The sequence below is a fragment of the Sparus aurata genome, chromosome 19 (genome assembly GCF_900880675.1).
Source record: "Sparus aurata chromosome 19, fSpaAur1.1, whole genome shotgun sequence".
Lineage (NCBI taxonomy): Eukaryota > Metazoa > Chordata > Actinopteri > Spariformes > Sparidae > Sparus > Sparus aurata.
In genome coordinates, this window is record NC_044205.1 from 812,010 (window position 1) to 834,335 (window position 22,326).

Sequence of the window (22,326 nt, forward strand, 5' to 3'; positions counted from 1 at the left end):
GCACTGAACACTCAGAATACAATGGAATTTAGATTCATTGTCTGCAAGTCTGCAACTTTAATGGTTAAAATATAAAATTCTCTTTAATTAAATTACCTGAAAAATACAAATGCATGACATACATGAATTATATAGAATTTCCTGTAATACCATTTGAAATCGCATCACCAGATTCAGGTTTCCTCCCACCATTCTGTTTTACTGTCAGTGATTTGTCAGTATCCCACTGCTCACTGTCTCCCTCTTGTAGCCCTGCATTTAGGTGTAATTTATCTCCAAAATTACTATTATAGCAATACCACACAATTTCTCTTTCAAACATGCACATCACAACCCCCCCCCCCCACACACACACACACACACACACAAACACACACACACACACACACACACACACACACTTAGACCAGCCACTGCACTCAATGTAAACTATATGCTGTCTTACATTATGTTTTTGTTGTTGTTTTTATTAAGTTTGTTATATACGTTTATATTTTGTTAAAAAAAAATCTATTAAAACTAATAATAATAATACTAATTTATCTCTAAAACTATACGTGGTGGAATTAGAGTTGGGGTGGAAAAACATAAATGAGGCTCTATGGTCGTTGCGATTTAATATTGTTAACGTTTCTCTGATTGGATTGAGAGCAGTCACTTAGTCTGCAAGCACCAGCAAATTTCTCCTCTTTTCCTACTGCAAAGCAAGGGGTGAGAGTCCCAAACTACTGACCAAACATAGTATTTCAGTGAGTTTATAGTTCAGTTTCAGTGATAGCTAAATTTCAACAAAACAAAATAAAGTTATAGGCTAAATGCTTTTTAAACCATTTAAATCATTCTGAAATAAATACAGACTATGTGTTTTTATTTCAGAATGATCTTTATTCATTAATTTCAATTTATCTTTTTTCCATAATAACAGATTAATTCAACACAGAGCTGCTCACCTCCTTCCTCAGTTGTGGGTAGGCCTACTGGGGCTGGTTCAGGGGTAGGTGGGGGTACTGTGGCTGGTTCAGGGGTAGGTGGCTCACGGGGCTCACAGACAGCTGCGGCGGCTGCTGTTGCACTTGACGTGTCTGTTCAAACATGCATCATTTTTGACAGGAGGGGTGGTCAACTGATTAAATATGGGCAGCTTGCTAAACGTGAACAGTGAAATCTAAAAATCCAGAGTTTTCTTCCAAAATATGAGCTAATATGGGGAGAAAAGTGAGCTAGCTTAAAAACCACAAGGTTAAGATAAACAGCAGACCACCACATGAACAAAACCCACCTTGTTTTTGGAAAAACTGGGTGACATACTGACACCCCTTTGCTTCTCTCTCCTGCCTAATCTTTTTGTCTTTCCTTTTTTGGCTACCCGACTTCTGGGGCATTTTCCCTTCTCTCCGTCTCCTTACTGACTGAATACACGCACCCGCGCAGCAGTTCAGTTGATTGATGAAAGGACCGAACCATTTTACGTAAGGGGGCGGGGGGGGGGGGGGGGGGCCTAGAGAAATATTTCCAAAATAAACTTATCAGTGCATTAAGTGATGCACATTTATGATTATAAACTAACAAATTAGTGTCATATTATTTTTGTCAGTATTCCAATTTTATTAGGGGCCTTTCTGGGCCCCTGTAAATGATGGGCCCCTAGAATCCTTCCCCTTATCCCCCCCTTTTCGGCGCCCAAGTGTGCTGGTGAATCGTGTGTGTCTCCATGTTGAAAATCTGCCTGCAAGGTTTTGCTGAACATAATGAAAATGAGTTACTTAGCACCTGGCTGATAAAGGGCACAAGGTTTGTTGTTGTCATTTGTTGTCGCTTCATGACATGTTTAGTATTTGATTTAGACCGTAACTTTTACAGTTTTGAACAGTTTTGATATAGCGTGTTTAAGCTAGTGGAACGCTAATTAGCATTAGCCCAACCGTCCTGTCGGTACAGAGGAGCAGAGATGAGGCTGGTCATTTCATTCATTTCATTTGTATGTTTGTGAATATAAAAAAAGGCATTTTGTGTGGTTTTAAGTGACTTTAATATATAAAGTTAATGGTTAATATTTAATACAAATGTCCTGGTTAAAAGTTTAATTATAAGTTAAAAACAATTCATACAGCTCTCTAATAGAGGTTGTCATTTAAGTTAAAACAGATTAAAATATGATTTTTCTGTGAATGTAACAATGATTGAAGAAGCTAAGAGAAGAATGCATGATTACCCTTAGCAAAAAGTAGTTTATTCAAGTGTACTACAAGTATACTTATTTTATACTAAAACTGAGGCAGTATACTTGAAGTGTACTTTTTATGTACTATATTTTATATACTTAAGAAAAGTATAGTGAAGTATACTTGGCTTACACTGAAAAGTATAAAGAATAGTCTAAGACCAAGTACATTAATACTTAGACTTACACTTATACTTTAATACTAAAGCTTATACTTGTACTTTAGTATACTTTTTTGCTTCTTTCGGCCACAAAGTACTTATACTTAGTATATCTTGATCCAAGTACAGAATAAGGTCAAGTCATTGACTTGTGCTTACATTTAATTTAGCAGAATAAAAATGTTTTTCACTACACACATTTGCTTTGAGGTATTACCCATGTTATAAACTTACATGTTCAAGATCATATAGTGCTGGAGTTTAAAAGTTTACAGTAAATAGTATGTGTGCTCAATTGCATTATCTTTATGTACCTTAAAAACATACACAAAAACAGAGAAACATTTGACTTGACTTTATTGATCAAGTTCTAGTCCCTTTCATAAGGGTTTGGCAATGGTGTTATGTACACAGCATCATCTGTTTCAACAATAACACATTTTGTTTTAATCATGTTGGGCCAGACAGCATGAACAGTTTCAGTTCTTTTAACCTCATGAAAGTACTTTGTACATTGATCTGTGAATCTTTACATACAGGCCTGTCTGATTTAGCAAGTACCTCAACTAAAACACAACATAGTTTGGCACATGAACAAAATACAGAAATTTGATGTGAACACATTTGTCTAAAAATAACCAAGTCATTAATTAAACAAAATGTACCATCTTTCAAGCATACAGCACTGTTGTATCTCTTCTTCAGTCTGTCATAGTTTTGACTGTGATACAGAACTCCATCAACCAAAAAACGGTTGAAAGACCAGAAGCAGTTGCTTAGATTTCCACACAATTTTGCAATGGCAAGCCTATATGACATTTTAATGCTTTTTTGCACCGGGGGATGACCAAAACCTCTGACACTTTCATTTAGTATTTCACAATTTTCTGTTTTTCTTTTACTGAAGTAAAGTTCTTCAACAAAAGATTGAACCTTTTCATGTTCTAGGTGGATAGTGTTCTTGGCCCTTTCTGGCAATTCTCTCCAGAACAGAAATGTTCTGACTACTTGTGAGGGGACATACTGTGTTCCATGAAAATACTTCATGAGAGTGCCCATATTGGATTCAAATGAAAAGGTTGATGTAGCCCATAATGGCCCCCAGTGTTTGACACTTTGAGCAGTGTGTGTTAGCAAGTGCATATTAAAGGTCATGTTGTTTTTTTCATACAGTCTTTGGAACAGAATGACACATTTCTTTAGAGCTAGCTCTGCTATCAGGATGCTTTCGGTCTTTATAGTATCCTGCAATAATGTATATATGCCAAACACCAGTAGGAACAAATGGTTCCAAAATCTTGCAGGGAGTATGCCTTTCAATACAGGTAGAGAATAGAAAAGGAGAAATGCTCGCCACTCTGAAGCTTTCCAGAACTTCCTTTCAGTCAGTGACCTTGGTGTCCTAGTAATCTCAACAGGTGGTTTGATTTTTACAAGTCACCTATCAACTTCATCAATCTCTTTACCCATGTACCAGGGGGAATCACTGTTTGATGTATCAAACCACAGTGTAGACAGTTGCCGAGTGACTCCGAGGCACACATTGTGTTGACATTCAGGAATGAAGCCATTTATCATTTGGAAGTGTTGAAGTTGCATTAAAGGAGATGACCCTTTGACTCCATACACTGGCTCATCAGTTGTACCTGACATTGCATGACTGAAATGATCCCTCTCATTTCTAAGTGGGGGTTCAGGTTGTTCGTATGGATATGATTTACCACCTCTGTGCAAGCAAAAATTGCAGCCATAAAAACCATTGAACTGTTTAGTGTTGCGAAGCAATGGACGAGCCACAGAATCAGAGCTACAAATCAGCACAAATACTTTGGAAACATGACCGTGTCCTTGTCTGTCTTGCAAGTCAATACCTTCAGTCTCCAATAATGAAGCTTCTTTCACAAATGGTGTCAGCAATGTAAACATGGATGGTTTAGTTGGCCCAAACCATAATGCTGACATCAAAATGTGCCTTTTTCTCATTTCTGGTTCCAGTTCAATTATCTGGCACTGAATCGGCCAAATGCTGCATTTGGAGCTTTTAAACACTGGTGCACCGTCACAATTCCAAATCAGAGTCAAATCATCTTTTCCAAGAACTCCACTGTCACACAATGTTTGATACTCTCCACCAGACTGTATGTCAGTTAAAACACCAGAGGATCTACGTTTTTCAGTAAGACTGACATCATGTTCCTGCAGAAGTTGTTTAATCTGTGCATGAAGTGGAATTACAAGAAAGTAGAAGCCCTTTTTTAAACTTGTGTTGGCATCAAATACTGTGTTGCAAAGGGTACAATGAGAGGGACAGTCTGCACTAATGCCAAGGTATGCTAAACATTTTTCACAATAAAAGTGAACTTCAGACTGTGAAGAACCTCCGAATTCTTTGTGGAAAAGGTAATGTGAGGGTGGAATTAGACCTGGAAACATCAGGTTGAACAGTTCCAGTAAATGAGTAAGTGCTTTGCCCGTTAAATTGTTCCGCAGCACATAAGACATCAGCATCAATACACTTTCTCGCTTTGAAACAGGTGCACCAGGATACAGGGGCTTGTCACCATCTGCTTGGTCTTCACTACCCTATAGAAAAAGATAGAAAAAGCATGTATCAATTGAGAATGAGTAGCAACAAAATTCACAACAATTGGTTCATAGCCTAGAAAGTAACTTTCCTAAGGGTTACACTAGAAATTGTAATTTACAAAAAATGCAATTTAACCCATGATACTTGAAGCATTTAACCCATTTAGACTTATAACCCAGGCTGCCTCACTATGTGCTTCCTCAACTCCACATCATGCAATTGTATTGTAACATTGTTAGGCAACAAACTGCAGCTTCCCCAGGTGATCTAGGCACAGTAGAAATATATCTGCAGACTGGATGGGAACAACAGCTACAGTTAGCACATATGTATAACTATAATGTGGAATTGCCTCTAAATGCTTTAATTTTATGTAATGAGCTTACAGTAACTACTAGCAATGTGTTCTTGAACCACTGTCTACATACCACTAGAAATTCAGGTGTCTTTTCTCGAGTACTATTCCCCTCCATCACGTCTTCATCGTCAGCATGGTTTTCACCTTCACAGGGTTCGTACACATTTTTCAAGGTCAAATTCAAGCACTTTTCAAGCACTTTTAAGGGTCATTTTCACATTTTTCCAGCACCTTCTCGCTGGGGTAAAATACATATCTACAGGAATATACACTCATTTTCATTTTTTTTCCACTTTTTTATCACAATTATGTACATTGTTTTATGCTGTAAATTATGTTTTATGATAGCAAAAAGTTTAGAAATTAAAGGAGAACACAAATTTTTATACAAAAAAATGGAAGCCACTTGGCGTTCTTCAGGCACAGTTGCACCGAGACAAAGAGAGACCTGAGAGCACCCTGTAATTTTCTTTTTTACATACATTTTTATGTTTCAAAATGCAGTGTTGGGAGTAACGCGTTAGAAAAGTAATGCAATTACTGTAATGCATTACTTTTTGCTGTAACGCAGTAATGTAAGGCATTACAAAAAAAACTATTTTACTCGGTACAAATCCCATAATGCGCGTTACAATGCATTTTAAACCCGAAATTAAGTGGTGTGTTGTTTTTATACAAATTCGCCAACAACTTCCTGTTAGTGCTAGAGAACTATTGATTGAGGAGAAGACGACTGCAGCAGCAGACAAGTTGGACTCTACGTTCGCGAGATGGACATACGCTCATTATTTTCAGTTCCTCAGAGACAAGGATGTGAAGAACATTATAGTTAAGTGCACTTAATGTGCAAAACCAAAAGATCTCTCTACCTTGCGAAATAGCACAAGTAATTTAACAAAACATCTAGAGCGGTGCCACACTAACATTAAGCTTATAACCAAAAGAAAGCAAACTGAGGATGAGAGCGGAGAAAAAAATAAACAGCAAAAACTAACATTCTCCCGTTCTGCGAAGCTTGAACCTTGAGAAGTGAGGAGACTGTGGCAGAGTATGTTGTCAAAGATACGCTGCCACTTTCAACAGTGGATTCTCCGTCTTTTAGAAAAATTGTGTGCAAGATCCCTGTCCAGGCTAGCAATAACAAGGTAAGCTATCATTGCCTCAACAGGTTAGTGCTGCTGGGCTACTGACTATAATATAAACAGCCAACAGAACAGCGACATAACGTCAATCTGTTTCATGTCAGTCTGTATCCAGAAAAAAAAAAAAAAAAATCATAAACTTTAGCTAAAGGGCCTTACAATGTAGGCTACACACACACACACAACCAGCTGCTTTTGAAAGGTCTGCCCAAACTGAATTTGAGTGTTAACATTGAACATTTTGGGATGCATGACCAGCTTCTGCCCCATGAATAGATTCAGGCTACATTGAAAATCTATGTGTGTGTTTCAAAAATGTTCAATACAATGTAGATGCATTATAGGAATCTGTACTGTCCCTGATATATAGAGGAAGGTGGGACATGTCCATGCATCATGCATGTTTAATCAAATCTAGAGGACATAAGCTTTTAGAAAATGTATGGTACAATCAGCTTTCCCTTATATTAATAGATACCAGGGTGTTGACATACAAAAAGTTTTGACACATATTGATGATGTAAATCTTCTCATGGGACTGAAACAGGTAGTGCACCCCAAATGTTTCAATTTTAACACTGAAATTCATGTTCAGCATGGCCAACCCTTCACAGACTGTTGTTTTCAGTGGTGGTGGTTATGAATTTTGGTGAAAGTAACTTAGTAAGTAAGTAGTGTAATGCCTTTCTATTCAAAGACAGTAATATTATAATGTAATAAAGTTACTGAAATGACAGTAACAAGTTAAAATTAAAGCTGCAAGCAGCGTTGAACGGGCCCTCGCAGTCCATGCGCGTCCAACCAGTCCACCAGCAGGGGGCAGCACCACACACACACACACATACTGCAGTAAACCCGTCCACCAGCAGGGGGTGGCACCACACACACACACACTGCAGTAAACCCGTCCACCAGCAGGGGGCGGCAGCACACACACACACTGCAGTAAACCCGTCCACCAGCAGGGGGCGGCACCACACACACACACACACTGCAGTAAACCCGTCCACCAGCAGGGGGCGCCACCACACACACACACACTGCAGTAAACCCGTCCACCAGCAGAGGGCGGCACCACACACACACACACACACACACACACACACACTGCAGTAAACCCATCCAGCAGCAGGGGGCGGCACCACACACACACACTGCAGTAAACCCGTCCACCAGCAGAGGGCGGCACCACACACACACACACACACACACACACTGCAGTAAACCCGTCCAACAGCAGGGGGCGGCACCACACACACACATTGCAGTAAACCCGTCCACCAGCAGGGGGCGACAGCACACACACACTGCAGTAAACCCGTCCACCAGCAGGGGACGCCACCACACACACACTGCAGTAAACCCGTCCACCAGCAGAGGGCGGCACCACACACACACACACACTGCAGTAAACCCGTCCACCAGCAGGGGGCGGCACCACACACACAAACATTGCAGTAAACCCGTCCACCAGCAGGGGGCGGCACCACACACACACACACACACAGCAGTAAACCCGTCCACCAGCAGGGGGCGGCACCACACTCACAAACATTGCAGTAAACCCGTCCACCAGCAGGGGGCGGCACCACACACACACACAGCAGTAAACCCGTCCACCAGCAGAGGGCGGCACCACACACACACACACACACTGCAGTAAACCCGTCCATCAGCAGGGGGCGGCACCACACACACACACACACACACACACACACACACACACAAACTTGCAGTAAACACTTTCACCAGCAGGGGGCAGCACCACACACACACACTGCAGTAAAGTGAGTTGATGGTCCGCCTCTGGAGCTGGCTGAAGAGAATGTGCACACTAGACATGATGCAATGAAATAGTTTCAGGAAGAAGCTGAGTATCATCCTCCAGTAGCCTCACAAACCTTCTAGCTTCTTGCACAGTGGTAGGCTCAACCTCCCCTAATGCTTTTAAAACACTGGATGATGTCACCTTTGTGTTAAAACAGTGTTCACTGCACAGATATGGATGTTCCATCTCACTCTGTTTGCTCTTGGGAGTCTGTGTGCCACCACTGTGTCACGCACACTGGTTCTCTCTGGAGATCTTGAAAAAAATCCAGAAAAGCCAGCCAGGTCAGAGAAGAACTGATTAACTGATGGGATGTGAGATGTCACCTGCTGCATGATGAAATCTGAAGAAGAGGAAGAAATTGCAGCTCATGGGGGAGTTGCTGTTGTGCTTGTCCCTCTGGGGCTTTTACAGCCAAAAGTGTAAGTCCTACATCTAAAATAAGACCATCAGCCGAAAGCCAACAAGATTTCCTACATGTCTATGTATATATTGTCTATGTGAAGTAAAAGATGTGGGATCCAAATCAAGCTGAAGAGAATTTTTTCTCCAGTTCTTCCAGCTGCTCTCCATTCTTGCGATGATGTCACACACTGTAGCTCACGCAATACACACCCATTATAAAATGAGAAAATGGCCTAAAAATCCTTAAAACTAAAACTGTGATGATTTGAAAACCGTAAAAGATTTTTAAAAATTGAATACATGCCCAATAGTTTGAGGTCTTCTGACTCTTTAAAAGTTAGAATGATGTGTTTAGCTCAAAGCATGAGGGACAAGGAGAGGTTGAAAGTTGATGAGTTTTGAAGAGGACTTGAAGATTTCCCCATTTACTTTCCATTCAAAATGATTAGACTGCAACCAGAGCACCATCTATGGGCCGATTTGCACCAAATTTTACACAGTGCATCATTAGGCAATACCACACAATCATGAACATTTATGTGATCATCGGACAGTATTTTGTAAAGATATGCAAGATTGACTGTTTTCAACACAATATGGAGGAATTTGTCATTTTATATTTCAGGCGTTTTAAGGACTATCAAAATTCTTTTGATAACTTTTTGTCAGGAGGGTCTACAGATGATACATGCAAAGTTTGGTGCAAATTTGTCAAATTCTCTAGGAGGAGTTCGAAAAAGTAGGTTTTTCATTTGTCGCGATTTTGCAAACGGAAAGTTAGCGCGAAAGTGGGCGTGGCCTACACCAAACAATTCAGCTGCATGCAGGGAACACATAGGGATGAGGTTTAATAATATGCAACATATTAAGTGGGAGTTATGAGCCAAAAACGCGTTTGCATTGAAAATAGCGCCACCTGGTGGTCATTTTCGGTGAGTGAGTCACAGGGGCCATTCTATAGCACCTCTAGGAAAAAATGGTTTCCACCGCACCGCCCACTAAAGTTTGGCGCAGCTGAATGATTTCAATAACTTTTGTTCTTCAAGGCATGAAGAAAATTACTGAGTTAATTTGAAGACTGTTGTGTTTAAGCTCTAGGACAAGATAATTTTCAAAGTAGGCATGAATTGGACAAAAACGCCGCCACACATCTAAATAGCTGACTTCCTGTTGGAGTGACAGTATGGTCCCCCCAGACTTTTTTGTGCGTCTGCTCATGAGGAATCTGCGTATTGAATTTCGTTCTTCTACGCACTTGTGGGAGGCGGGGATGAACATTAGGGGGCGCTACAGAGCCCGCAGGTCACGACCACGCTCAATGACAATGCAGGATCGCAATTTTCGCCAGATGTAACATATATTCCAAATTTGGTGAGTTTTTGGGTATGTTCAGGCATCCAAAACTGCATTCAAACTTGGAGAAGAAAATTTCTGTCCTTCCAATAACAATAGGGACCTCGCAGGTCTACCTGCTCGGGCCCTAATTAAAACTGCAAGCAGTGATGAACGGGCCCTCGCAGTCCGCGCGCGCGTCGGGGCATGCCGCCGTCCAAACGCGCCGCGGCTTAAGCCCCGTTCCTCGATCGTTGTTCACGGAGGCGGCAACCGCCTGCGTTTTGGACGGTGCACGCCGGGGGTGAATATCAGCCTCTTCTCCCAACATGTGTTTGTAACGCGGTGGGTTGCCCCTGCCAGTATCAAGCGCTTTCAGGTGAAGTCAGAACAACTTCGTGCAATCCACAGAATCCTAATGGGCTGCAGGTGAATGATTTCTAAAACATTTAACAATCGGGTACGTTTTGACAATCGATTCTGCACCGTTACGTTGTGTGAAGTGTTACGGCCTTCTCTAGATTGGAAGTGGGACAGAGAAGGGGGGGTTGTGGCTTGCAGTAAACTTCCTCCGCCCTAAATTCAAACCTGGGTCCACTGCGTATGTGGCATGCACTCCAACCACTCGACCACCGGCGCAGATAAGACACTGCCTTCTGTTGTCACCGTGAAGGCAGGAAGGCAGCGCATCATAGGGGAGGATGGAAGTGGAATGCCACAGATTTAGATAGGTAGTGGAGTGCAGCCAGATGTGATTCTTCCTTTTGGAAAGGGACAGCGGTCAAGTGACCAGGTTTGACGAGCGTCCTGCAGTAGCGGTGTTTAACCAAAGAACTCACTCAGTTGTTTCATATCGAAGTGGAATTCACTTCGATATGAAACATCGTGGAAGAGTTGGGCAGAATCACAACTACACACATCTTGTTGTGTGCCACATTGACAGGGCAGACACAACACGCAAATGGCATTCTTAGCAAATTGGCTTATTTGAAAATTGTGTGCTGTGGCTCACTACCACTCACTTATCCATTATGTGGCTCAACCCATTACCATTCAAATATGCCCTGTTGTAACGTGCAATTCAGACAAAACTACCTGCAAATGCCATGTACATCTGACTATGTTTGTCATCACTGCACATAAATATGTGCAGAATAATGCTTCACTTGCCCTCTTTCAAAAATGTATTTATGGCTGTCTATCGGTGTCAAGCTTTTGATCTAAGTTCTGCTTTGTTTACCAGTTTTTATTCCAAGAAGTGCATGCTGCCACCTTTTGAAGTTTCAATAAAATCTGATGAATATGCGGCTGACTTACTGGAATTGAATGGAATCATTCAGAGGTTATCTAGATAGGATACATGTGCCTTGAAAGACAACAGTGCCATCTAGTGGCGACTTGTATCACATACACCATACATTCATGTGCTTCTAAGCTAAATAGACCACTTCCTGTTGGACTGAGAGTGTGGGTGTAAATGAGTCATTTGTGCGTCTTGTCATAACACACATGCATGCCAAATTTCATTCATGTACATGCATGTAGGGCGCCAAAATTGACTGCGATAAAACTTACTTCATGTTTCCAGTGGGTTTCCAGTGGGTGGCGCTATGGATATGACACAGTATTGATGCACAGATCTATTCAGGGCGACTCCCTCTAGATTCCCTCTAGATTTGGCCGAGCCAGGAAATAGTATGAAGGAGATATCAGGACTTGATGCTTCATGGCGAAGGATTGTTATGGCGGGCTCCGCAACTGCCAGCAGGAATGACGTAGGATAAAGATTTTAATAACTTTTCATCTTCAAGGTCAGAGGATGCTACTGAGTGACTTTGAAGTCGGTGGTGTTACATCTGTAGGAGGAGATAATTTAAGTACGAAGATTGGCAATATTTCAAAATGGCGTCCAAAATCAAAATGGCCGACTTAGTATTGATGCTGAGATTTATTTGGGGAGACAGCCTCTACACTAAATAGAAGTTTGGTGTGGATAGGTAATTGTATGTTAAAGTTATAAAGCCTTGATGTTTGACCGCAAGGGGAAAAAATGGTTTCCACCGCCCCGCCCACTAAAGCATGTCGCAGCTGAAAGATTTTAATAACTTTTGTTCTCCAAGGCATGAAGAAAATTACTGAGTTAATATGAAGACTGTGGTGTTTAAGCTCTAGGACAAGATAATTTTCTAAGTCGGCATGAATTTGTCAAAAATTCCGCCACACATCTAAATAACTGACTTCCTGTTGTAGTGAGAGTAAGCATCCAAATGGGTTTTTTGTGCGTCTGGTCATGATGAAGGTGCGTACCAATTTGCGTCCTTCTATGTACAAGTAGGAGGCGGGGCATCACAATAGGGGGCACTACAGAGCCCACGCGTCACCGCCACGCCCCATGACCACACAGATCTCATCAGGGCGACTCCCTCTGCATTCCTGAGAGATTTGGCCGAGATAGGAAATTGTATGAAGAAGTTATGAGGACACGATGCTTTACGGCGAAGGATTCGAATATCCCGCTCCACTGTGGCCAGCAGGTATGACGTAGGATAAAGATTTTAATAACGTTTCATCTTCAAGGTCAGAGGATGCTACTGAGTGACTTTGAAGTCGGTGGCGTTACGTCTGTAGGAGGAGATAATTTAAGTACGAAGATTGTCAATATTTCAACATGACGGCCAAAAGCAAAATGGCAGACTAAGTATTGATGCTGAGATGTGTTCGGGGAGACACCCTCTACACTTACGAGCAGTTTGGTGTGGATAGGAAATTGTATGTTGAAGTTATAAAGCCTCGATGCTTGACCGCGAGGGAAAAAAATTGTTTCCACTGCCCCGCCCACTAAAGTATGTCGCAGCTGAAAGATTTTAATAACTTTTGTTCTCCAGGGCATGAATAAAATTACTGAGTTAATGTGAAGACTGTGGTGTTTAAGCTCTAGGACAAGATAGTTTTCAAAGTAGGCATGAATTGGACAAAAACGCCGCCACACATCTAAATAGCAGACTTCCTGTTGGAGTGACAGTATGGTCCCACCAGACTTTTTTGTGCGTCTGCTCATGAGGAATCTACGTATAGAATTTCGTTCTTCTACGCACTTGTGGGAGGCGGGGATGAACATTAGGGGGCGCTACAGAGCCCGCAGGTCACGACCTCGCCCAACGACATTAAATTATCAAATTTTTCGCCAGATGTGATGTATATTCCAAATGTGGTGAGTTTTTGAATATGTTCAGGCGTCCAAAACTGCAGTCAAAGCCCAGAAGAATAATAATTTCTGTCCTTCCAATAACAATAGGGACCTCACAGGTCGATGACCTGCTCGGGCCCTAATAAGAAGAATAACTCTTCCAATTACAATAGGGACCTCACAGGTCGATGACCTGCTCGGGCCCTAATAACGAAGAATAATTCTTCCAATTACAATAGGGACCTCACAGGTCGATGACCTGCTCGGGCCCTAATTAAAACTGCAAGCAGTGATGAACGGGCCCTCGCAGTCCGCGCACGCGTCGGGGCGTGCCGCCGTCCAAACGCGCCGCGGATTAAGCCCCGTTGCTCGGTCGTTGTTCACGGCTGGCTTGACCGCAGTCACTGCACTGGGCTGTGTGAGAAGATAGACTCAGGCTCTGCATGATCTGTTGCTGCTAAACAGACAGCGCTGCGGGCAACAGTTGGCCTGTGGACTGTTGTTTGACCGCTAATGACGTTACTTATTATAACATAGCATTGCACTAGCACATAGCAAGCCTCTGTACTTAGGTCATTCAGTGTGCAGGGCCATCGGCTAACGTTATTAGCTAGCCTGCCTAACAATCTGACGGCGTTAGATATCTAACACCATCACACAAATTAGTCAACGTGAACTAAGTTAGCAAGCTTCATGTTTAATTGAAATATCAAACAGAGTAGGCAAATAACATGACACCAATCATTTTAATGCTGTAGTTAACAACTCCAGCACCACTGCTACCTGGCTTGCTGGCGGCCATGACTTCCTTGTCAGAAAGACGTCGTTGGTGTAGCCACTTGTCACTCAAACATGTCTGACCAATGGGGAAGCACCCGCCCACTGCGGGATGTTTGTGTCAAAATAATTCAATTTAAAAAACACGACTTCAAAACTTTTTTCACTTCATTCAAAGAAAAAATCACTTCAAATCGAAAAAAATATTTTCAATAAAAAACAACACTTCAAATTACTTTATAAATTTTTTTAGGGGGGGGATTCAATTTTATTTTTGCATTTGAACAGTTTTTTCTTTGATTGAAAATATTTTTTTTGATTGAATCAACTTTTTGGGGATTGAATAATTAAGACACAAATGTCCTACCCATAATATGGCCCAAACACAAAAGAGATTACTTCAATCAAAGAAAACATTTTCAATCAAAAAAAGTGTTCAAATGCTATTTTTTGAGTCTCAAATATTTTTTGCATTTAAAAACTTTTTATCTATGATTGAAAAAGTTTTTTTTGTTGATTGAAGTGATTTATTTTATGGGAATGTTTTTGTTGTTGTTTGAAGCCACTTCTTTTTTGATTGAATTATAAAGACACAAATGTCCTACCCATAATAACACAAAACAGTATTACTTAAATCAAAAAAGTTGCTTCAAACATGAAAAACATTTTCAGTCAAAGTCAGTGTTCAAATGCATTTTTTTGAATCTCAACTATATTTTTGCATTCAAACACTTTTTTTCTTTGATTGAAAAGGGTTTTTTTGATTGAAGTGAAGGCTTTTTTCATTGAAAATATATATTTTGATTGAAGCAAACTTTTTTTTGATTGAATAATAAAGACACAAATCTACCTTCATAGGAATGCAGGACCACGGATGTGTTTGGGGTAATAACAAATACAGAGTTGTTGGACCTCTGACAGCTGTGTGACATTGATGAAAAACAATATAATATGGGACTTTTATCCAAAGAAATCACTCAGTTGTTTAAAATGGCAGGGGAAGCCACTTTGTTCATCTTGGAAACGTTGGTCGGAAACACAACTACACACATCTTGTTGTGTGCCACACTGAGAGGGCAGACACAACACACAAATGGCATTCTTAGCAAATTGGCTTGATTGAAAATTGTGTGCTGTAGTTTACTACCACTAACTTATCCATTATGTGGCTCTAAACATTACCGTCCAATTATGCCATTTTGTAATGTGCAAGTCAGACAAAACTGCCTGCAAATGCCATGTACATCTGACTATGTTTGTCATCACTGCAGATAAATGAGTGTCAAATGATGCTTCACTTGCCTCCTTACCAAAATGTATGTATGGCTGTCTATGAATGTCAAGCTTTTGATCTAATGTCTCCTTTGTTTGCTAGTTTTTATTCCATAAAGTGCATGCAGCCACATTATGAAGTTTCGATAAAATCTGATACATTTGAGGCTGAATTCCTGCCATGGAATGGAATAATTTAGAGGTTATCCAGAGGTTGCAAAGCACAAAGGACACCTGTGACTTGAAAGACAACACTGCCATCTAGTGGCGACTTGTGTCACTCACAGCTTGTAGGAGCCCTGATGGAATGAGATTAAAACTAATTTATGTTTCCAGTGGGTAGGGCTATGGATATGACACAGCATTGATGCAAAGATCTATTCAGGGCGACTCCCTCGAGATTCCCTCTAGATTTGGCCGAGCTAGGAAATAGTATGAAGGAGATATCAGGACTTGATGCTTCATGGCGAAGGATTGTTATGGCGGGCTCCGCAACTGCCAGCAGGTATGACGTAGGATAAAGATTTCCATAACTTTTCATCTTCAAGGTCAGAGGATGCTACTGAGTGACTTTGAAGTCGGTGGTGTTACATCTGTAGGAGTAGATAATTTAAGTACGAAGATTGGCGTAATTCAACATGGCGGCCAAACGCAAAATGGCAGACTAAGTATTGATGCTGAGATTTGTTCGGGGAGACAGCATCTACAGTTACAAGCAGTTTGGTGTGGATAGGAAATTGCATGTTGAAGTTATAAAGCCTCGATGCTTGACGGCTTGAGGACAAAATGGTTTCCACCGAACGGCCAACATAACCATCGCGCATTTGAATGATTTCCACAAATTTTGTTCTTCGAGGCATGAAGAAAATTACTGAGTTAATTTGAAGACTGTGGTGTTTAAGCTCTAGGACAAGATAATTTTCAAAGTTGGCATGATTTGGACAAAAACGCCGCCACACATCTAAATGGCTGCCTTCCTGTTGGACTGACACTAGGAGTCCAAATGGGTTTTTTGTGCGTCCGGTCATGAGGAATATGCGTACCATTTTTTCGTCCTTCTATGTTACATGTAGGAGGCGGGGCATCACAATAGGGGGCGCTACAGAGCCCACGCGTCACGGCCACGCCCCATGACTACACAGATCTCATCAGGGCGACTCCCTCTGCATTCCTGAGAGATTTGGCCGAGATAAGACATTGTATGAAGAAGTTATGAGGACACGATGCTTTACGGCGAATGATTCGAATTGCCCGCTCCACTGTGGCCAGCAGGTATGACGTAGGATAAAGATTTCCATAACTTTTCATCTTCAACGTCAGAGGATGCTACTGAGTGACTTTGAAGTCGGTGGCGTTACATCTGTAGGAGGAGCTAATTTAAGTACGAAGATTGGCAATATTTCAACATGGCGGCCAAAATCAAAATGGCCGACTTAGTGTTGATGCTGAGATTTGTTCGGGGAGACAGCCTCTACAGTTACAAGCAGTTTGGTGTGGATAGGAAATTGTATGTTGAAGTTATAAAGTCTCGATGCTTGACGGCGTGAGGAAAAAATGGTTTCCATGGCCCCGCCCACTAAAGTTTGGCGCAGCTGAATGAATTCCATAACTTTTGTTCTCCAAGGCATGAAGAAAATTACTGAGTTAATTTGAAGACTGTGGTGTTTAAGCTCTAGGACAAGATAATTTTCAAAGTAGGCATGAATTGGACAAAAACGCCGCCACACATCTAAATAGCTGACTTCCTGTTGGAGTGACACTAGGGGTCCCACTGGGTTTTTTGTGCGTCTGGTCATGAGGAATCTGCAAATTGAATTTCGTTCTTCTACGCACTTGTGGGAGGTGGAGATAAACATTAGGGGGCGCTACAGTGCCCGCAGGTCACGACCACGCCCAACGACATTAAATTATCAAATTTTTCGCTTAACGTGATGAATGTTCCAAATTTGGTGAGGTATGTACAGGCTTCCAAAACTGCAGTTAAAGCGCAACGGAAAAATAATAACCAAGAATAATCCTTCCAATTACAATAGGGACCTCACAGGTCGATGACCTGCTCGGGCCCTAATTACAATAGGGACCTCACAGGTTGATGACCTGCTCGGGCCCTTATTACGATTACAATAGGGACCTCGCAGGTTCCCTGCTCAGACCCTAATTAAAGTGACACCAGAGGGCCACCTAGTGGCGGATCGGTAAACCCTTCGTCAGATGTCCTCAGGAGGGGACTGACAATAAATGTACCAAGTTTCGTCTTATTCCGATAAACCGTTGTGGAGATATAAAATACATCAATTTAAAGAGCGCCACCTTGTGGACATCGTCTAAAATTTTGCACAGGGCCTCAGGGGCTCATGGGGAAGTAGTATCCTGAGTTTCATTTCATTAGACCACACCAATGTGGAGATATGCAACACTTCCTGTTTGTAACCAAATCTGCAGGAAGTTGTTATTTATTAACTTGAGTATTGTGTGGCCTATCAAAATTCTTTTAATAACTTTTTGTCAGGAGGGTCCACAGATGCTGTGTGCCAAGTTTCGTGCAAATCGGTGAAATCGCCTGGGAGGAGTTCGAAAAAGTAGGTTTTCAACATTTCGCGACGTAGCGAAAAAAAACGGTAGGCGGAAATGGGCGTGGCCTATACCACGAGATTCAGCACAATTCACTGAACGCGTGGATATATGGTTTTTGAATGTGCGACAAAGTATATGGGAGTTATTAGCGAGCGCCACCTAGTGATGGAAATTCAGGACGACAACAGATTATAAAATTTTTCGCCAGGTGTGACTTATATTCCAAGTTTGGTGAGTTTTGGGGTATGTTCAGGCAGTGAAAAATGCGATCATTTTGGACAAAGGAAAAAAAAAAGAAGAATCAGAATAATCATTACGATTACAATAGGGACCTCGCAGGTTCCCTGCTCGGGCCCTAATGTAATCGTAATGATTATTCTGTCGCACAATTCACTGAACGCGTGGATATATGGTTTTTGAATGTGCGACAAAGTATATGGGAGTTATTAGCGAAAACGCGCTTTCCTTAATAACAGCGCCACCTAGTGGTGGAAATTCAGGACGACAACAGATTATAACATTTTTGCCAGGTGTGACTTATATTCCAAGTTTGGTGAGTTTTGGGGTATGTTCAGGCAGTGAAAAATGCGATCATTTTGGACAAAGGAAAAAAAAAAGAAGAATCAGAATAATCATTACGATTACAATAGGGACCTCGCAGGTTCCCTGCTCGGGCCCTAATAATAAAAATCATTTGAAAAACAATAGGGTCCTTGCAGGTTCCCTGCTCGGGCCCTAAAAATAATGCATTACATGTTTGGAGTAACTTGCCCAACACTGTCAAAATGTGTCACCTATCTGTAAGAAATCTCGGCTTGCCATCTAATCTTACTTTATTAGAAGTAAGTCATGAAAAGTGGAGAAAAGTGAACATTTCCTTTTCACACGTGACTAGTGTGACGTTACAGAGACAAACTGAACAGTCCCGTTTCTGACGCTGGCACTTTCAGCTCTGGTGTTACTGTGCTGCACAGAGCATCTCTCCTGCTGCTGACACAGAGCGCTGGTCGCTTATTCATCAAAGTTTGTTAATATTGAACGTGTCATCAGTCCAAATTGCATCAAATTTGACCTTCTCCTCAGCCATCTTTCTACCAGGCTGCATGTGTAACGACACACAGACATTCAGGCGCTAACTTAACGAGGTCACTTAACGTGATTAATGGTGCATCAATTACTCTTTAGCGTGTTATGGTTTAGCTAACGTTAGCGGTTAACATAAAGTGTTAAAGTGCAGCGTTGGCCTAAGTTACTCAAAGAGTCTTAACTTACATTTTATGTGACTGGAGAGCGCAGACTCTCCCATTGCACAAATCTGCAAATCTTTTTTGCAGACCTTGCATGATGCCACTCTTTGATTCAGTCCTTATCTTAACCATTGTTTGTAGTTATCATTTTCAAGCCAACGCTCATTAAAACGGCAGCCCCCCGGCATTTTGTCATCTCCTGCTGTCTGTTTTCGAAGGGGGCGGGGTCACACACAGACTCAGCTCAGCGGAGCCCAGGAGAAAACATCTCCACATATAATACGGTTCTCTTACTGATTTTATTTTTCCTTGTAATAAGCAAGCTATCCAATCTGATCCCAATTTTGTGAAAGACAGAATTATAATGTAAAGCACTTTCAAGCACTTAAACTTAAATCCAAGCACTTTTCAGACCTTGAAAACACAACATTAAAATTCAAGCACTTTCACGGATTTCAAGCACCCGTACGAACCCTGTCCATGGCAACATAGTAACTGTCAGAGCTGGAGCAAAAAATAAATACATAAAAAAGTACGGTTTGAAATTCAAACTTTCTGCCGTACAATATGCAGAGGAAAAGTCGGAAGAAGCAGCCGCTAGACATTTCTCTGTCGACCCCAAGAGAGTGAGAGATTGGCGATAAAAAAAAAAAACGGAGCTGTCCGAGGAGGACAGCAACAGGGCCAGGCTGCCTGCTGGAGGGAGGAAGAAGGCTAGTGAGAAGCCTGAGATAAACATGCGGGAATTAGTCATCAGCAAACGGGCACGCCACGAGAGAGTGTCCCACAAAATGATCAGGGCGATGGAGAAACTAATGTACGCCACCGTGAGTGACAGCACAGATGAGGAATTATCTGCGAGTGCTGGTCAGCTGAATCGTTTCCTCCGCCGTAACAACTTCAGTTGCAGAAGACAACTATTGCCCAGCAGGATGCCGGAGAATTCTCTGAGAAGCTGGCGAAGTTTGTAACATTTTCATCCCGGATTTTTGAGAGGAAGGAATTAAACGCCTGTCCCAAATTGCCCCCTGGTCCCAAATAAACGCCTTGTCTGTTAAGTGATTGAAACACATAAATGCCCCGGCTATTATTTATTTTCCCTTCAGTGTGAGAGACACTATTGTGGCCGCGGTGAAAACGTTTTATAAAAAATATTTTTAAAAAAATAATCAACATCTTTGTCATAACTTGGGCGATAAAAATAAGCCATTTCTGTTTATCTGTGCAGTATTGATTCAGTTTGGGAAATTCCGAGATCGCGATAAAACATGAACGTCAGCTCAGACTTCACTCTTCTGGGACTAGAAAATCCTTTCTGTTGCTAGGTCGTTACTAAGGGTTGGATTATTTGATGGAGTGGTAAACTACGTTCCATTACACATATGAGTCAACTGACGACTGATTTTGTTTCAGTTATTAGTCAGACCCCATGTGTTTCCATGGAAACGCGACGCACACTTGCAAAAACCTTTAAAATTTGAGAGCAAATTGTCCATCAACATGGATATATTTTGATTATACATTTTATTTGTGTTGGTATTAGTTGTATAATCGCAATATTACCCTCGAGGGTGTGCTTTAACGTAATTTGAGCACTTAAGTGCTGCTTGCGGGTTAGATCAATGGACCAGATGTGCTGCAGCAGTGCATAAAATATTTTAATGGGGGACACTCGTACGCTGTAATCGTGGACATGATGTCATGTTTACACGGTGTTCACATCAGCTTGAGGTCTCTGAAAAGCAAACTGAATGGAGCCGGGTTATATCGCAGAAAGGATTACTCCTCTACTCATGATGTGAACACCGTGTAAACATTACATCATGTCCACGATTACAACGTACGAGTGTCCCTCATTAAAATATTTTATGCACTGCTGCAGCATATCTGGTCCGTCGATCTCTTCCATGCCCCTTAAAAACTCTAAAGACCGACCACACGAAGAACAAAACCGCGTTAAACGGCTCATATGTTGTCCATAAAACAGGCAAAACCTCACTCGATGGCTGTCCATCTTGAGCTCACCATGAACTCCATCAACAACAACAACAACTCGAATTGGCCGCTGCTGGGTTATCACTTCCGGTTCAACCCCGGAGTTGGTACATTCCCTTTCCGGTTGATGTTATTTGTAAATTTGTTTTGGGACTTGTAAAAGTGTTTCACCACTTGTAAATTTGTCTTGGCGTTTGTAAAAGTGTTTTGTTGTTTTCTGAAATGTAAATTTGTTTTCTGAAATGTAAATTTGTCTCAGCGTTGGTAAAAGTGTTTTGTATCATGTTAATTTGTTTTCTGAAATGTAAATTTGCTTTCTGAAATGTAAATTTGTTTCAGCGTTTTTAAAAGTGTTTTCTATCATGTAAATTTGTTTTCTGAAATGTTAATTTGTTTTCTGAAATGTAAATTTGTTTTCTGAAATGTAAATTTGTTTCGGTAATGTAATTTTGTTTTATGATTAGACAAAATGTAAATTTGTCTCAAGCTTCGTAAAAGTGTTTCACATTTTGTAATTTTGGTTTGCACCTCCCGGCCACCGTACTCAAATAGACCCCGCCACCGATCACAGATTCACTGATTCACCATGGCAAGTACAGCCACTTACTTTTCCCCGCCGGAGGCAGAAACAATTAAAAAGAAAGGCAACACCGCCACAGTGATAAAGCAAAGAGAAAAAGCGTGGCAAAGTATTGCTGACCGCCTGAATGCGTAAGTAGTGCACAATTACACACTCACCGCTCCGCTGAAACATCACAATTACAATCCAAATAGTTAATTCACATCTCCAAAAACGCAGTTGTACTCTGATTATGAATCAGCTGAATTTTTAATTGAAATGGACTGCAGATATGAGTGAAACTGTATAAATATAACTCCATCAGACTGTATAACTCTGATAAATAGATGAGCTAATAATAATAATAACCACCTCCGGTGTCAAATACAACTGGCAGATATAGATATACAGTACAAGAAGAAAAAGATGGAAAACCTTGCACTGGAGTCCAAAATAAAAAAGAGGACAATTGGACCTTGAAATAAAAAAACTTGAGCGGGAGGTGAGTTATGCCTTCAATGCACACTGTATGCTGACTGTAACACAAATGTATTAATCATTATTCTCCTTTCCTCCCCCAGCTCCAAGAAGATGACACATCTTAAATAAAAAAATAAAAGGTCAATCCTCGTAAAGTCAAGTGAGCCAATAGCCTATATGAAGGCCCAAAATGGTGTGTTC

General features: G+C 41.3%; 1 protein-coding gene across 1 annotated transcript in view; it reads right to left on the minus strand.

Annotated features, from left to right (window-relative positions):
- Positions 1-2,677: 2,677 nt before the first annotated feature.
- The window catches only part of LOC115570048 (uncharacterized), an 85,568-nt gene continuing 65,919 nt past the window's right edge, over positions 2,678-22,326 (minus strand). The window contains exons 5-6 of the mRNA XM_030398299.1: positions 5,398-5,471; positions 2,678-4,965 (exon numbers count right to left, since the gene is read on the minus strand). Of these exons, the coding sequence (XP_030254159.1) occupies positions 3,820-4,965; positions 5,398-5,442 (1,191 nt within the window). The 5' untranslated portion in view covers positions 5,443-5,471 and the 3' untranslated portion in view covers positions 2,678-3,819. The remainder of the gene's footprint in view (positions 4,966-5,397; positions 5,472-22,326) is intronic.